The 18,002-nt window shown below is 48.7% G+C and overlaps 2 protein-coding genes across 4 annotated transcripts in view; both read right to left on the bottom strand.

Annotated features, from left to right (window-relative positions):
- Positions 1–498, bottom strand: part of SIN3A (SIN3 transcription regulator family member A) — a 73,592-nt gene extending 73,094 nt beyond the window's left edge. The window contains exon 1 of the mRNA XM_055319904.1: positions 487–498. The gene's annotated coding sequence lies outside the window, so the exon portion shown is untranslated. The remainder of the gene's footprint in view (positions 1–486) is intronic.
- Positions 499–10,202: 9,704 nt separating this feature from the next.
- Positions 10,203–18,002, bottom strand: part of PTPN9 (protein tyrosine phosphatase non-receptor type 9) — a 70,528-nt gene continuing 62,728 nt past the window's right edge. For all 3 annotated transcript variants that reach the window (XM_055319793.1, XM_055319795.1, XM_055319796.1), the window contains exons 9-13: positions 17,864–17,930; positions 13,862–13,940; positions 12,509–12,659; positions 11,867–12,074; positions 10,203–11,068 (exon numbers count right to left, since the gene is read on the bottom strand). In XM_055319793.1, the coding sequence (XP_055175768.1) occupies positions 10,854–11,068; positions 11,867–12,074; positions 12,509–12,659; positions 13,862–13,940; positions 17,864–17,930 (720 nt within the window). In that variant the 3' untranslated portion in view covers positions 10,203–10,853. The remainder of the gene's footprint in view (positions 11,069–11,866; positions 12,075–12,508; positions 12,660–13,861; positions 13,941–17,863; positions 17,931–18,002) is intronic.

Genomic DNA, 18,002 nt, shown 5'->3' with positions numbered 1-18,002 from the left:
TTCGCGGCCCGAGCCGAGCCCCGGGGCGGCTGCCGGCGCGGCGCGGCGCGGCGCGGGGACAGCCGCGGGCTCCCGCTCGCTCGCCAACTCCGCTCGCGGCAACTCCGGCGCCGCGCAGAGGGCCCGGCCCGCCCGGCTCGGCCCCCGGCGGCGCGCCCACCGGCGCCCGCCCCCCGCCCCCGCTCCGCCCTTCACCGTGATCGCTCTACGGGCGCCGCAGGAGCGGGGGGGGGGGCGGGGGTCTCCCCGGCCGGGCCGCCGCCGACACCTACCGAGGCCGACTGCCCGGCGCGCCCCGGCCGCCCCCCGGCCCGCGGATCCGGCCGGCTCGGGGGCACACGGGCTCGGGCGGGCGGCGCCGAGCGCTCCTCCCCGGCCTGCCCGGAGCCCGGCGCCCCCCAGCCCCGCACCGCGGCGGGCCGGCCGGCCAGCCCCCCAAAAGCCCGACATTGGGGAGACCAAATTAAAAGCAGCTGTTTAACATACCTTCCGAGCCAGGCGAGGAGTCCTGAATGGGGGGGACCGCCCCCCGCGGGCCATTGGCTGCGCGGCGCCCGCGTCAGAGCCCCGGGCCCGCCCGCCCCGCGCCCCGCCCCTTCCCTTCCCTTCCGCGAACGCTCCCTCGCTCCCGACAACATCAAATAAATAAATTTAAGTGGCGGCGAGCCGGCAGCGCGGCCCCGGCCGAGGCCCCTTCCCGCGGGGCCGCCCCCTGGGGCTCCCGGAGGCCCGCGGCTGGACGGCGACCTGGGGCGCGGGGCCCCCTTCCTCCGCGCTGCGGGGCCCTCGGAGCTGGCGGGGACCCGCGCCCCGGCCCTGGGCCAGGCGGCTGCCGCAGGAGCGGGGCCGAGCCCCCGGGGCGCGCGGAGGCACCTGCCCTGAGAGCCGCGGCGGCCCCGGGGACCGGCTCGCCGGTGCCCTTCGAGGGCCCCGCACCTGCCCCAGGTGTGCCGCGCGCACGGCCGCGCCAGGCGAGGCCGCAACGTGCAGAAAGACAGACCTGGGAGCCCAGAGCAGGGGGGCGAACTGGGAAAGTCTCCGTGGGGGACGCGGCAGCCCCGCAGGGTCCTAAGGCTTTCATCAGGCAGAAAGGAAGGGGCAAGTCACTTCTGGGGAGGGCACGGAGGGGTAAGTGGAGCACAGCGTTTAGGAGCTTCGACGGCGGCTGCAGCGATGAACTGCAGGGTGGGATGGGGGGCGCCCGGGGGCTCAGGGACTGAGCGTCTGCCTTGGACCCAGGGCGTGACCCCGCGGTGCCGGGATCGAGTCCCGCATCAGGCCCCCTGCACCGAGCCCGCTTCTCCCTCTGCCTGTGGCTCTGCCTCTCTCTCTCTCTCTCTCTCTCTCTCTCTCTCTCTCTCTCTCTCGTGTGTGTCTCATGAATAAATAAGATCTTCAAAAAAGGAAAGGAAATCAGGGCTGGAAAGATGGAACCAAACAGCAGAAACCTGGTTTCTGGTTAAAACCTGGTTAAAGTTCTTAGACGGCATCTGCACGGCATCATGTGCAGGCAGCATGTTCGCAGGACCACAGGCTCAAAGCTACGGGGTAAGATGCTCAACATCCCAGTAGCCGGATTGGTTCTGGGACTGGTTGAGTGAGGGGTGCCTGGAGGCGGCAAGGGGAGGCACAAAGGCTGTTGTAATACTCGGTTTGGAGACAAGAGAGATCTATCTTCTGGTGGGAGGGGTACATGGTGGAGCCAAGGGAAAATTTATTTTCTCTCGCGCGGCCATCCAATCCAGAAAGCCTTGCCTAAGTTCAAGTCAAAAACTCTAACCCAGATCCTTCAATAATTTGCCGTGTTTGTCCTAACTTTCAACCAGAAGTTGAAAGGGACCACCCTACATCTCTGTGCTTAACAGAGCTGAGCCTGGGGCCAGCGCACACCGTGAGCAAGAAGGACCTGTTGATTGAGACATCCAGGAAAGGAAGTTCATGTGGCCGATGCGGGGTGTACAGAAAATGAAGGGCCTTTGGGCAGGGTGGGGGCCTGATGCTAGTTAGGCTGTCCCAACAATTCTGGTGGGATGTAATGAGGACTTGACCAGAGCAGTGGCAACGGGAAGCGAAAAGAATTTTTGTGTTTGAGAAAGACTCAAGGGGCCTGGGTGATTAATGCAGTTTGCGTGATGGAAGGAAAGGAGGAGTCCGAGGCCTGGTATGTGAAGAGGTAGTAGGGTTTGCGGCTAGTGGTTGGGTAATCTGGGCTCTAGACTGAGCCTGGCCAGTGACTGGTGATATATCTTTAGGCAAGTACTTCTTACCCTGGGCCTGCTTCTCTCCTGTGAAATGGGGGTGGAAATTGTTAGTAGAAAGGCTCTAAGGACCCTTCCCTCACTCAGGGTCCATAGGGAAGGGGGTTTTCTGATGGGGAGGGAAGCTTGCCACTAAGGAGAGAGGACAGGTGGTAAGAAACACTGATTTGGGAAGGGCAGTGGGTCATCCCACTTGAAGTGGGGACTCAAATTTGGGAGGTAGCTTGGTTGATGGATCACTGAAGGAGGAGGCTGTGGACGGGGCAAGGCCAGGAGATGAGGACTAGTGTATTCAGCGGGAGGCCCAGCACCTAGCAAGGCCATGGAGGTCAAGGTTCAGTCTCAGACTGGGGGCTCCCTAGGGTGAGAAACAAGTTTTTCTAATTCAGAACAGAGATCTCCTGGGGTCTGGAGCCCCATCTCGGATTTCTGTTCTATTTCCCAAGAGGTTCTGCCCTAGATGAAGGCATAACAGGTACTGTGTGAATGTGAGATGAGGCAGAGGAGTGGACCAGAAAGAACGTTAGTCTGGAAGTTGAAGGCCATGCTTCTCACTCAGTCTCTTAATATCCATGGGTCCGCCGGCCTCCTGTCCTGTACAAGAGCGTAACAGCAAACTGTGCCCTGTTAGGAAGATGAATGTGATGATAAAACATGCTTTAATATACCTATTAAAGGGCACCTGGGTGGCTTAGATGGTTAAGCATCTGCCTTCAGCTCGGGTTGTGATCTCCAGGTCCTGAGATCGAGCCCCATGTCCGGCTCCTGGCTCAGTGGGAAGCCTGCTTATCCCTCTGCCTCTGCCTCTCCCCCAGCTCATGCTCTCTCTTTCTCTGTCTCAAATGAATAAATAAAAAATCTTTAAAAAAATAATATGCCTAGTAAAGTTCTGAGCTTCTGTGGAGGCCAAAGGCCCAGGCATTTGATTGTGAGCCTAAACAGCAAGCGGTATATGGTGGATGAAGTCACTTATGGAACACTGGCAACCAGAGTAGTTTACTTGCACTCAGAGAACCAGATTTCGCGGACACTCCCCACCTCTGAAGTGCACCAGCCTGGTGGCAATCCCCTCCTGAACAGAACTCCTTGAGGATAGCCATTCTATCTACTTCACCTCTGAGCGCCCAGTGCCCATAGCAATCAGGCACAGGAGGCCTCTTGGAAGGGATCCAGGGATTTCTTTTTTAAGATTTTTTATTTATTCATGAGAGACACACAGAGAGAGGCAGAGACACAGGCAGAGGGAGAAGCAGGCTCCGTGCAGGGAGCCTGACATGGGACTCGATCCCAGGACTCCAGGACCACGCCCTGGGTGGAAAGCAGGCAGGTGCTCAACTGCTGAGCCACCCAGGCGTCCTGGATCCAGGGGTTATTGTTTTGGACTCCTTACACTGATGCCTACATGGGAGTACCAGTCCCAGATTCTTTGGGAAAGTATTTGATTTGGGGACAGTGACCATCCAGCTGTGTTGGTTACATCCACCCCGCTGCTCCCCTACTCTATCAGGACAAAACAGCAGGTGGATATGGAGGAGGGCCTTCCTTGGAGAAGTCACATTGGGAAGCCAGGTTCTGATTCCCAGGAGGCCTCTTTTGTGTGAGTTAGGGATTATTATCCTAATTATAGGTGAGTAAACTGAGCAGTAGAGTGCCTTGCCCAAGTCAAGTCGGTCTGGACCCAGAATGTGAGCTTTGTCTACTCCCCCATGTGCTGTCTCTATACACACTAGGGCCCATGATCCGGGTTGGGACTTCTGGAGAAAAACAGCCTCCCTCTTGCTCTACCCACCCTACCTCCCTAACTCAGGAGTGTTTTGTGCCCAGATAGTTCTAAATGATTTCTGGCCCTTCCCAAAAACTGTCTTCAAAGAAGCAAGACATTTCTCCCAACCACATACAACCATGCGTCCTTACCTCGCCCCACTAAAAACTGTCACACCTACTGACACCATCTCATAGGCATCATGCATGTGCATGCGCACACACATCCTCATTCACAAAAAGGACTCATTTAGTTCCTTAGGATGCTTGTGGTAGGTGGTGAACGAGACACTGAGGGTCTGCACCTAAGTGACTCCACCAAAAAGATGTCAGTGCCACCCTGCTGCGCACAGAACCTCCACCAGCCGTATTAGACCGTTGCCAGTTTGTGAAGAGCCAGGTGAGGGGCATCTGAGGCTTGCTCTCCACTCCAGACCACCGTACAGCTTCAAGGGGAAAAGCCCAACCTATTGGTCAGGATCCCAGTTGAGTCACTGGATGTCTTTTGCAAGTTGCTGTCTCAGTTTCCTTCTCAGTAACTAAGAAGGAGGATACCTACTTCAGCGGGCTGTTGTGAGATTTAAAATAAAGTTGCCTGGGGTTCTGGGCTGACTCAGTCTGTGGAGCATGTGACTCTTGATCTTGGGGTTCTGAGTTCAAGTTCCACGTTGGGCATGGAGTGTACTTTAAAAAAAAAAGTATTCCTAGTATTTATTAGGATTTCACAGACTTTCCTCCTTTATCTCCTTCCATTCCCTTTCCTCCTGGCCTTTCACATGCCAAGTCCCCGGTGTTGCAGTCTGTGAGAGAAGAGCCCAGGACCAGCCTAAAGGACCCAACAATCCCATTGTGTGAAGAAACCATTTCTCTGGGAACCAGCTGGCTTTTAGGTTGTCCATATTCCATATTCCTGATTTCCGGGTGGTTTGGAAGCTTGGCATTTTTTAGTGGGTTTTGAGATTGCTACTCACTGCCATGAGGTGTCTTCCCTTCACTGAGCATTATTAGAAAATAAGTTTAATACTACGCTCCCCAATTTACCTGGCTTTACCTTTTCAAAATGTTTTTTGTAGGTCAGTTGTTTGGTGACTTTTTTTTAAAGCAGCAGGTTCCTTTGTTCGATTACAATCTTATTCAGAGCCCTAATACGGGAGAGATCAATGTGGGCTTTGCTGTGGTTGGAGACAGCCCAAGCGCTGTAGTCTCTCCTCCTTCATGTCCCTGTTAGCCCCTGCCCTGGGAGGACCACCCTGAAGCTACATTTCCCAATCCTGTTCGTTCATCCTAACCGCTCCCTTCCACTGACCAGGCTGGGTGAACACAGGCTGGCCATGTCCTCTGTTGCTTGTCTATTAATCAGAATTTTCCACAGCCTTTTTATCCTCTCCTTGACGCTGGTAACTCCAAACGTCTCTCCTCTCTTCTTGCCCTCCTCCTTCTGTTCTCACTCACTTCCAAGGCCTCCAGCTTTTACCTAAACTAAGTCCCCAGTTGACATCTCAGCCTAATATCTGTCCTGAACGTCAGACTGCATACATCCACTGGCCGCTGGCCATAGAACAGGTACTCGCTCAAGGTCAAGGAAGAAAAGGAGACCCCATAGGATGAAATGGCTGACCTAGGCTCAGTTGAACATTTGGCCAGTTTTGAGGCTTTAGACAACTACATCAGCTTATAGAAGTAGCCTGGTTCTCATGGGGGGGTGGAGGTGGAAGGAAGTGCCCGAGAGGGGCACTGTGCCTTTTTTGACTGCCTTCTATCCACACCTCATTGTCTTGCTTTCCTCCTTTCATCTCCATCTTAACCCTAACAACCATCAGGAACGTGTTACCCTGAACTGTTGAAAGGGCATCACTGCTCCCAATCTCAATCCAACACTCCTAGCTAGGATTCTGGTGTAGCTAGCTACGTCCACCTGGGCCTTAGCCGGGAAAAAATATGGGTATTTTAGACTGCAGAATGCCAGCGGAGCTTACAGAGAAGTTGAATCACTATGTTGTACACCTGACACTAATGTAACATCATGTGTCTACCACACACACACACACACACAAAAAAAACAAAACTGCAGCATGCCAGATTTAGCTTAAACAGAAAGACTTTTATAAAAGTAATGGGGAAAAAATTAAAAAAAAAATAAAAGTAATGGGGGCAGCCTGGGTGGATCAGCGGTTTGGCGCCTGCCTTCAGCCCAGGGCCTGATCCTGGGGACCCGGGATCAAGTTCCGCATCGGGCTCCCTGCTTCTCCCTCTGCTGGCATCTCTCTCTCTCTCTCTCTCTCATAAATAAATAATATCTTTTAAAAATAAAAGTAACAGTAATTGGTGGAGGGAGATTAAACACTTCAACAGATTTCTGAGTGCGATCCTTCTTTTTGTAGAGAAGACCCAGTCTTCCCTGTGGTCAGTTAAGAGCAGCAATCCACAACACTTGATATTCCCAACTGTTGTGATGGTAACTATAGGACGGATACCTCCCAAGAGAAAATCTGGTTCCCTCCGTGGTGGGAGCTTTAGCTCCTGCCGTTGGTCAGAGAACAGTGGTCTGTGGGTAGTAACCAAGGCCTGAGACAAATCTAAAACCTCGGCGGTAAACCCTAGGACCTTGGTCGGTTCATTCCTTGACTCTGACTCACCCTGTCAGTCCCACATGGAGCAGCACAGAAGCCTTAAAGACCTAGGCCTTGGCCTACGGATTATTGGGGAAACTTGACCTGCTTCCCAAGTTGAGGGCCAAGTGGGAAGGGACCTGAGACGATATAGGGAAGTGGCAGCAGCTTGAAAGAAGAGACTTTGAAAACAAGCTAAAAACTAGGGATTGCGAGTGGGAGCTGACCTAACCGGAGAAAGGCCTGATGGTTCCTCTATAGGAATTGACACTGTCCATCAAAGAACTAGCCCCTTAAGAGTTGGAAGGCCTGTGGTAGGATCATTTAATGCAGCCTCTTTTACAAAAGGAAGCTAGGAGTTGGCTTGAGTTGAGTGGTGTGACCTCAAAACTACCAAAGAGCTCAGTGACTCTAGGAAGGCTTTCTTCCCGGCCCACTCCCACCTCCCCACCCCCCCACCCCCGTGATCTCTGATTTGGGAGTTTCCATATGCGAGTCTGCTTGTCCCTAGAGAAGAGAAGCTTTGAAGAGGAGTCTCATCTCCCTCAAGCTACAACGCTAAATAGTCCAGTTTTCCAAGAACTGGTCCCAACCTGTCATTTACCTGCATGTGGTGACATGGAGATGGACGATGGTGGGCCTCCTAAGCTGAGGATGCCAGGGCCCACCTCAGGAATGCCATCCTCACTCCCGGGGACAGGCAGGATGAGGGGACCAATGCTAGAGGCAAAAAGTTAGGTGAAAAAATAGCAGTCAAATGGGAAGAAGCCTGGGTTGGCCCACAATCCTCTCCTCCCCTTGATCTTCTGTTCTCAACTGTAGAGTCCAGCATCTGATAGTCGGTTCTCTTACTTTCTTCACCAAATCTCCTGTGTGAGAGCCTTGACTTCCTGAACAGACCCAGGCTCCTTCTCTGTCCTCCACTTTCTTTCCCTCTTTAAATACCTAGCACAGGTAGGCTCACACTTTGGGTAGTCACTCTCAACAATGGTAAAAGCTACAAGTAAACTATGGCAGCAGGGGAAAGCCAGTTTTCTCTTGCTCTCAGATTTAGGAAACATCAGTTTGCTAACCTTCCTGAGTCAGGAATATAGACTAGGACAGTGCTTCTGGCCTGGCTCATGCTGTCACTCAACCAGCTACCAGGCAGGACACAGGAATCGGTGTTTTAATGGAGCTCTTGCAAGTTATAACCTCACCAATCCTCAGATGTGCAACTTCCGTAGAACTTCTGAATTTGCAGAGTAGTTTGGTTACAGCCTCTTCAAACAAAAGACAGTTCAAGCCTATCTCCTTCAGATCTATCATTAATCCTGGCTCCTCCTCATTTCACAAAACCCCTCTGACTTCCCAGATTCCAAGTATCTCTGTTCACCTCCTATGCTTGCTTGCCCCCAAAAGAACAAAGACTCATCCAGAGAAAGAGCTTAATCTTTTGTTCTACACTTCAGCTCTTGATTGAAGTAAGAAACTTGAAAAATTTGTTGGCAGATCAGGACGTGGATCCTTAGAGGGAGTCTAGTTAAAAGAGTTAACCACAGGTCCTTTCGAGTCAGATGAACTGGGTTCTTGATTGGCTAATCAGATTTTCTGTGCCTAAGTTTTGTTGTCAATACCTACCTCAAAAGACTGCTTTGAGGGTGGTGAATAGAATCTACAAAGCACTTTGAACAGTTTATGGAATAGAATTAAGGACCCAGTAGATGTTAGCTAACACTTTTATTAAAAAACACCCCAATATTTGCACACTCCAGGCCAGAACTGCCCCAACTGAGCACACTGTCACTGGTCAACAGGGAGTAGCTACATGGCAAGGGGCATGGTGCTACAGGGACAAAGCTTCTGGTTCCATCCTAAGAGGGAGATGCACATGAATGACTCAAGATCGTCCCACAAAGACCAGTGTACCCCTATATATGGCGCTTCCCTGGGACAATGATCCCTGTAGTGCTCTGTAGACCTCAGGACCCTACACCAGGAGGTTCTACATGTAGCATGGGCTCAGGATCAACTGCGTCAAATTTGAGAACTGTTCATATTCTGAAAGGAGAACTAAAAAAAAAAATATATCCCTCTGGCTTCCAAGGACAAAACACTATCTTGATCTTTGAAAGAGAGCAACACAGTGAAGAGGCCAAAGGCTTTGTGAGCAAACCAACTTGATCTCCAGTTCCAGAGCAAATCACCATAACCTTCTGGACCTTACCTTCCTCATCTATATAGAAATAGGAGGGAGTAAGCTTAATAATCTCACTGGATTATTGTTAGGTTTGAATGAGGTAATGGGCAGGAAAAGCACCAAGCACAGAGACTGGCACCAGCAAGCACTCAACTGGTGGCTCCCTTTGCTTGTCCAGAGCTAGGCCATGACCTATGGATAAAGTAGATGTCTCTGAGAACTCAAAGTCTCAGATAACCAGGCCTTGGGTCCCTCCCTGCCTCCCCATCCCTCCCGGAACCAGCTCTTGGACCCCCTTCTCACCTTCCCGGCCCAGACTGCTACTAAATTGATGAAGCTAAAAGGATTTGATCATGTCGGTATATTTATATGTAAATACAAAACTGTATCGCTATAAGATATTGAATATGAACATTTACAATTATTTTCTGAATCTGACTCAGTCCATTGACGTTAAATACAAAATGAAAAGATTGTAAAAATAAGAATATATACATTCAAAGAGCTTATTACAGTATAAAATTATCGAGGTCTGATCAGCTGCCAACCTCATCTGTGATGGGAGAAGGTTTAGGGGTTCCTGGGATTTTCTCAGGGATGTGGAGTGCTGGGAACTCTTGATTCTATCCCTAGCACATCAGGTAGGGGAGGCTGGGAGCAGATAGGGACAGGATGGGTGAGTAGAGAGTAAACAGTGATTGCAGGCAGGCAACTGCCTCACCCAGCCGGGGGGGGGGGGGGGTTTAAGCTTTTTTTTGACACAGAGCCCACCCAGCTTGAGTCCAGAATCTGGCAGGCTGCTAGGCAGGAAGAGATGGGCATTTGAGTGGACAGGGCCAAGTTGCATAAGGAAAGGAACTTTCTAGCAAAAGAAAAAGGGGTCCCAGCTCATTCTCCGAAGGAGGGATTCTCCTAGTAGTTTCCTCTCTCTCATACCTGGGCTCCCTCTCTTTCCTTCTAAGACTTCGTACCAATTGCTCTTGGCTCTAATTGCTCAGTGAGATCATCTTCACTCCCAGACCCCAACCCTCAAGGGACAGGGAGAGGAAAAAGGGGTCTGGAATCACAGTGGAGGTCTATTCCCCAAATTGGCAAAGTAAACAGAGTAAAATCATTAGATAAGGGCAATTCATGCTGAGTTAAACCAGTGTCACCACAAATCAGAATTCTCGGCTCCAACAGGCAGTATCCTGGAGAGAGAGAAGTCATTATGCAAGAATGAAGGCCTGTGGCAGGAGCACGAAGAGTGAATGCATGTGTGTTCTCTTCCACCACTCTGCAGTCTGACAACGAGAGATGATCCCCAACCCCAGCCAGTCCAGGATAAACAGTAGGGTCCGAGAAGCAAGGAGGCCTGAACTGCAACATGGAGCCCCAGGAAATTCTACAAAGGAGTATCTCTGTGTATATGTATTTATAGAATACGACCATATTATCACATACAATATATATTATATACACACGTACATATGGACCCATACACATAAGTGTGCGCGCGTGCGCACGCGCGCGCACACACACACACACACACACACACAGAATGACAGAAAAGACTGGAATACACGCCCTAGGTATAAACGTGCTTGGCACTCAGGACGTTCTCTAGAGTATGTAACTTGGTCAAGCTCTCTGGGAAGGAAGGTGGATACTCCTCAAACCTCCCCATCAAATCCTAGCAAAGGTAAGGAATGGGAACGAGACCTCAAGAAGGAAAATGGCATCGGGAAACGGGGAAGGGAGGTTCCTTCCCCACTTACCTCGGGGCCCCTGGCAAAAACCCATAGCCACAATTTGGTTTTAATAAGGCACAGTTCAATAGCAGGTGCTAGGAATTAAGAACACATTGCTGCTGGCCCTTTCTAGTGGCAGTTTCACCACATCTATCTAGCCAAAGGGAAAGGCTGCCTTGCGTGCACGAGTGCACCAGGAGACACAAGAAAGAGGTTGGTCCATTGCTTCAGCATAACTGATGGCAACCTATAGGCTCAGCGGTGTCCAGGGTAGTTTAAGGAAGCTTGGCCAGAGCGAAGGAGGATCGTGGGACAGTTACTGACCCTCCATGGCCAGGAGGTTGTGACTGGAGGGCACCATGCCCTCCCTCTCTGCGAATTCCAGGATTGCCTTGTAGCAAAAATAGTACTGCTCAGGGGTCTGGATGCTGAAGGCCCTCTGGGTCCTCATGCGGGACACTGTCTGGAATACATTAAGGGTGCCAAGCTCTTCCAGCTGTGCCAGGCAGATGTCCAGTGAGCAGAAGGTACCTGAAGGAAGGAAAGAAATGGTCACATTTGACTTATCTCTCCTCCATCCCTCCCTCTACCAAATGACCCAGACAGATTGGATGAATGCACTCAAAAGCAAGGGGCCCCATGATGGACCGGTGGGCATTAGGCCTGACGGGATTCAAGAGGAGGTCACTTTGGAGTGCTGGGAGCCCAGAGAAGTGACAAGGCCTCTTGGCTCTCAGGACAGTATGGAGGTAACAGGAAGAGTAGGTGGGAAGGTGACAGAGGAACTGCCTGCTTCAATCTCAGACAGAATGACAACATTCCCACTCTTGGGTCCTAATTTTCAGAGACTCCACAACTCTTCCACAGAGACCTCACAGAAACCTATTCTTCCCGACTTTGTCCCAAAGGGGCCTCTGAACTAGAAAGCCCAGCAGTCCCTGCAATGCACATGTCCCTGAGGTAAAAGCTACGAACTAGCTCCAGAATGAGAGCACAGCTCAGGTGGGGATCTCCTTAGGGAGGGGGATGGGAAGGAAGCAACAGCCCAGCTGAGCTCTCTGGAACACCCAGACGACAGTGAGGGGGTCAGAAGATAATCATGCTGATGGGATGTGCCAACCCCCAGGGGACTGGCCTCTGGAGTGTACATTCTGGCCCGCACAGCTGGTGCTAGGGATGCCAAACGGCCATTAAAGGGGAATTTTTCATGGCAATTCACTGCCAATGGATCAAATTCTTGCAAACTGGCAAGTAAGAGTGTTGTTGTCTTTCCCCCACCCTTATTACCTCTGGATGCTCTGAGAGCTGCCCCAACGTCAGGTGCATTACCTGTCCGGCCAATGCCTGCACTGCAATGGACGACAATGGGTGGTTCAGGGCACTGCCCTTTGGCTCGTACTCCCATGCTGCTGACCGCCAGCCTCTGCTGGTTCCTGACCACTCTCAAGAAGTCGATGAGAGAAGCTGCTGAGGAAGGGACACCGTAATCTGGCCAGCTCAGGAACTGAAAGTGGGTCACCTGGCGTTTCTGCCGCTCCTTGGATGAGAAAAGAAGCCAAGTTAACAGGTCATTTCTGCTTGCCCCTGACCACATACATTTAGCTTTTCTAGATTCTCAACCCTCTTGATATCCTCACCACGCAGGCTCCTGCCTACCACCCTCAACTTTCTCCACAACTGCTTCTCTGCAAACCCAGAAAAGGTTAAATGTCGGGAGAGGACAATATAGGAATTCCCTATATTGTAGGACCCAGATTTCTATTATGTTTCTATTCCCAAGTAATGTCACTGTTGCATCGAGACAATATGGCTATATTGGCTGTTAGCTGAATATTCTGATCCTGTTCCCAGAAAAACGAAAGTAATGTATAAGCTGCCTGGATTCTTGCCTATTCCCTTTGGGGATTTTCTTTACAGCAAAGCCCCCAGCGTAAAAAAAAAAAAAGTGAGATAACAGAAACCAGGATTTACCTCTGTGTTGTGAATTTCTAGCGTTGTTTTCTTATAATGGTTCATGTTCTCCACGCCTAGATTGGTCACCGTGAGGAAGCCAAATCGGATCCGAGAGTCTCTTTCTAACGGCCAGTACTGGCCACACTTTCTCCTGCCACCCTCCTCAAAGCTGAAGACAACACAGAGCAAGGTGAGCCTTCCACCCTTTGTCCCCACAGCCGGGAGCTGCTGTCCCTATGATCTGCTGTACCCCAAGCAGCAATGTCATTTCTTGCATCATTTCTAACTTACACCTTGCTTCTTGGCAGAAAAGGCAGAAACCTTCATTCTAAACAGATGCAGCAACAGCTAAGGTTTCTGCATGTACTCATTTAGAAGACATTTATTGGGTGCCTGCTACACCATCTGGCACCTTTTCTGATACCTCTTGCTACTCCTCACTTATCCAGGATAAATACTGGGTGGACAAAAAGAGACGTCAGAGCCAATATGGGGGGCCGGATTGAACTCTCTGCCCTGTATCTCAGCCACTGTTCATTCTCTTCCCCAGTAAGGGCCCTTGACTGAGAGAAGTGGGAAGGACACAGTTCCTGGGAAGCCAGCAGGAGGTTTGTGAAAAGGTCTAAAATCTACCTCACTGCTCCTAGGTGGCTCCAACGTGCTCCAAGGTGGTACCGTACTATCACCTCTCTAAAGCAAAGGTGGTTGTAACTGTGCCATGAGAAAGGGAACTGAGCAAACATTTTCATTAATTTTTTCCTCCTCATCTGAAACAGGTTATAATTATCATAATGATAATGATGATACTAATGAACTTTTAGTTCCTCAAGTTTTGGCAGGTATGTAGACCAAAATTTCAAAAGGATTCCTTTCATCAAGAGCTTCCTGCCTGATCTATTATGTTCCATCTCTCTTTTTGCAGTTCTCTTATAGGTGGAAATACAAATGAGTTGGAAAACTGTCAGAAGTAGCAGGGAAGGGGAGAGCAAAGGGGAACTGGTAACTCAGAAGCCAGGAAGACAGCTGCCCTTTGGAAGTGGGGAACAAATTAAAAGTGAATTGCCCCACGTTTCCCGATACTTCCTTTAGTGGATGCGGCCAGGACCTCAGAATAGCTTGTAACTGGCACAGGGTCACCAGAGCCAAGGACTAAAACTTCGACAAGTTAGATTAAAGCTGTGACAAGTTAGATCTATCAATCTCCACCATAACCTATGTTAATTCTGGGTCAACTAAGAAAAAGCTAAAACATCTCAAACTCTTTGCCATGGCTCTCCTAATCTTCATTGTTCTACAAGCTAAACTCCCCTCCTGACTCCCCCATGCTTGGGGACGCGGTGGGGGCAGAGGGAAGAAAGGGGACGAACTCACCGGGTGGTCATGACAATCACCAGGACTTTCTGCTCCCATACCATGAGCCAGAAATCACGATAGGTATTCTCCAAAGGGCCTGGGATGAAAGGATAAGACAAAGATCATAACCCTGGGAAGCTCTTCTTTCCTTCTCAGGCATTTCTGGTTTTATTCCCCAACTAATATCTCCAAAGCACAGACGCTGGCTCCCTGTTCTCCCTCCATCCCTGCTGAATCAGGGTGGTCCTTAAACCACCAGTGCCAGCATTATATGAGAGAGTGTTAGAAATGTGCAATCTGCATTTTAACATGGTCCCAGGTGCAGCTGTAGGTAGGTTACCGTTTGAGAAATACTGTTATATACCTTCTCAAGAGCCTTATGATCAGGGCTTCAGCTGATGTCACATCCAGACGGTGTCACCTATATTCACACCTCTAGCTGTTTTCATCTCCCCAGAGCCTTCCAGTCATCAGTAGCCTACAGAACCACTCCCCTTCTATGTTCCATCATGGGTCTCCTTAGACTCAACGTGCTTGCGATTCATTCTCTCTCATCAAAATTAGCCTTCTCTGCCTGCTTTCCTTCCCTCTCTACTTTCCCATCTCTGTTAACAGTACTGGCATTCTTAAATCACTCAGTCTTAAAAAGTTGGGAGTCAACCCTAAATTATCCATTTCCTTTATCTTCGCGACGCAGCCACCAAGTCCTAGAGATTTTTTGCCTTTGGATTGTTTTTAGTTTTTAGCGTTCTCCCCGTCTCCTGACCCAATTTCACTGCCACAAGGACATCATTTTTGTCTAAATTACTGTAATACCATTTTGGTTTATTTTTCTGAATAGGACTCTTTCTCTTCCAGTCTATTCTGGATACTCCTGGCCAGCTGCAGCTTTCTAAAAACTTGCTTCATCATAATATAGCCAGCTCTTGATGGCACAACTGGATCACAACAGCTTAATCATTTAATGTATGTGGTCTTACATCAGTTATTTTACTTTGGGAGAATTAATCATGTCTCAGCAAACATGGTGCTAAGGGTAAGAGTCACGTTGCTGAGCTGTTCTTTTACAGTTAGAACCTTCACAGGGCTGGGCATCCGGGGAAACTTTGAAGATACTTGTGCACCACCAACTCCCCTTCAATCGAGGAAGTAACAAACTTGGGATAATTCCCTGTACTTTCACAGTCCTTTTTCCTCTCTGCTTTCAGGAAAGAAGGGCGGACTTTTGATTTTGTCCTGGAAGTCTGCTGGCTTTACTACCATTTTTGCTAAAGGCTTTAAGCAGCATTAGTGTTTTATGATTCTAGAATTCCCTCTTGGCAGAAGTGGACACTGCCAAAAGCACGTGAGGTCTTGGAAATAAGCTAAATGTCTACCAAGAGAGGATAAATTAAATGATGGCATATCCTCGATTTAAGTAGCCCATAAAGGTGATATTGTAAGATCTGTTATTTTTGCTATGGAAAGGTATTTGCAAGATACCATCAAATGAACAAGAGGTAACATATGGAAAGAGCCCATCTTGTTAGAGATCTTCTATGTCTATATCTATTTGTTTGCACAGAAAACGGCTTGGAAGGAGATGCTACAGAATATTAACGTTATCTCTGGGTCTCAGGGTTATGAGTGAATTTCATCTCCATCTTCTAAGTATTCTACAGCGCACGTACATTACTGTAGTACGCATGTGCAGATAACACGAGCTCCCTTTCCCATCTCTGACCCCGGGCCTTGTCCACGTCCTGTACCACAGCAGCACTCATGCCTTATTTTCCACATTCACATCACTGGCAAAAATGGTGTTGCCAATCGGAGCAACTGACAACCTAGCTACCACTCAGACTCAGGCTTGGCCAAAAGGGGTCGTAATTTCCCCCAAGGCATAAGAAAGATTTAGAAGAGAAAGCTTTTCTTCCCAGAATACTTTTAACAGTGAACTTTTCTGAAGAACTCAAGTCAGTAGTTTATGCAGACATGGAGGAAACAATACAAGCCACTGACTTGGCTTGCAAGGACTTCTGAATCGAACAGACATACAGTCACATACCGGCTCTGCCGCTTACTACCTGTATGATCCCAAACTGCCTAACCTCTTTGGGTTCAGTTTGTTCATGGGTTAATAAACCTTCCTTGTAGAGTCTCTGTAATAGTTAGAAGAAGGTCATATACCTGATGTATAACGATACTCTCAATAGATGACATATTGTTTGTAGAAATAGTATTATTAATAAGAATCAAAATATTGAATACAGCCAAGAAAGTTAGCCAGGCAAATCAAATGAGCCTTCTCCACACCACAGGACCCCCTCTTCCAGTCCTAAGGGAGCCCTGATACTGTCTAAAGGTGATCCATGCTAGACTCAAAATATCTCTCTCATACTTTCAGGGGAGCTTCTTCTTCTTCTGGACAGGGCCTTCAAAGCCACCCTAAAGGATCCAATCCCGCATAATTAGCAACTCTGAGCAGTGGCTTTGCCTTCTAAATCTGGAGAAGGAAGCATTCTCAGGCACCCTAGAGCCAATCCTTACCCTCTATAAGCCCAACCTGCCAAGGCCATCCTCCTTCACAAAGCCTCCACTCTCAGGCAGATCACGTCATATCTTATATGCCCCAAATTTTTCCTGATAATTCTCATTTCTTCTTAGGGTGTTGAAAGGACTCCTTTTGGAGGGAGTGGTCCCTCCTAGGGGGAAAATATAAACCTGTGACCATGAGACCAATTAACAATATATCAGGAATCCATTTTTTTTCTCCTTAAACTTTTATTTTGAAAAATTTGAAACCAATGAAAAGTTGGAATACTACAATGTACTCAAATATTCTTCAGCCCTAAAGCTATCGTTTTTAGCTATCATTATACAACATTTTTTCTCTATATATGCATACACATACTTTTTATTACAGAACTATTTAAAAGTTAGTTCCAGCTGTTATGACATTTTATTCCTAAATACTTGGGCACATATTTAGAAGAACAAGGACTTTCCTATAGAACTATTAAGACCATTATCACACTGAAGCAATTAAATGTTGATATGATAATATTATCTAATACAGAGTCCCCAAGTATCCTAAGTTTGTCTTTAACAGGTTTTCCTCTAAACTGAAGCTCCAATGATGGGCACATGCCTTTGGTTATCATGTCTCTTTAGTCTCCTTCAATCTAGAAAAGTTCCCTGCCTTTGTTTTTCATGGCATGAACTTTGAAGAGAGTCTAAGCCAGTTTTCTTATAGTATGTCCTACCATCTGGATTTGTCTGGTTTATTTGTCATGATTAGATTTAGACTTAAAAACTGGCAACAAAAAATACAGGTTATGTTTTATAGTTCTCGCTCTATCACAACAGAGGCATAATACTTGTTTGTCCATTACTGGTGATTCTAAGTTTGATCACTTGCTAAAGAGGTATTTGCCTGATTTTTTGGTGGCCATGCTCTGCAATGGTCCAAGGGCCTAAAGCCCATAGAGTGGACTTGTATGTCCTCCTATGTTGTGATCTCTTCCTACCTGCTTGGAAGGCAACTTCATATTCTCCTTGAGATGGCAGAGGCAGAGGACTACTGGGGCCCACAGGAGCACTGAGTGCTCTCTGATGGTACAGGGACCAGCAAGAGTCTCTCAGGACAGCAACACCCTTTCAGATTGGACTCAATCTCTGAGAAGTCCCACTGCCATTCCTGGCCTCCTAATGGACATAAAGAGCATCTCACAGCCAGTCCGTTCTCATGTCCCATTCTCTGAGGCTGGCAATACACAGTCCAAAAACTTGTAGTAGTGTTGTATGTTCAAATCTCCAGTTTATGTCTATGCAGCAAGTTTCCAGGCATATCTGGTACAGAAACTCCATACCTCCCCTCTGCCTTCTTCCTCAATAGCCCCCAATCTTTATAAAAGGCCAGGATCTAGTGGCCAACATCACCTCAAGTTACCATATCCTTCAAAAACTACACAATCATCTGGTGCAAGAAATCACAGAGAGATGACACAAAACCAAGTTGTAAGGGTCACCCTAACTTACCTTGTGTACCAATGTAAGCATTCTTCTGCTTGTAGCCATCCATGAAACTGGCATTGATGTAATCTGTCTAATGATAAAAAAAGAAATATCACTGCAGCTGTTTGGAATATACTATTTGGGTGGGAAAATTACGTACTAG

Source organism: Nyctereutes procyonoides, unplaced genomic scaffold (assembly GCF_905146905.1).
Source record: "Nyctereutes procyonoides isolate TBG_1078 unplaced genomic scaffold, NYPRO_anot_genome, whole genome shotgun sequence".
NCBI lineage: Eukaryota > Metazoa > Chordata > Mammalia > Carnivora > Canidae > Nyctereutes > Nyctereutes procyonoides.
The sequence above is the reverse complement of the archived record's forward strand: the minus strand, read 5'-3'. Positions and strand labels throughout refer to the sequence as shown.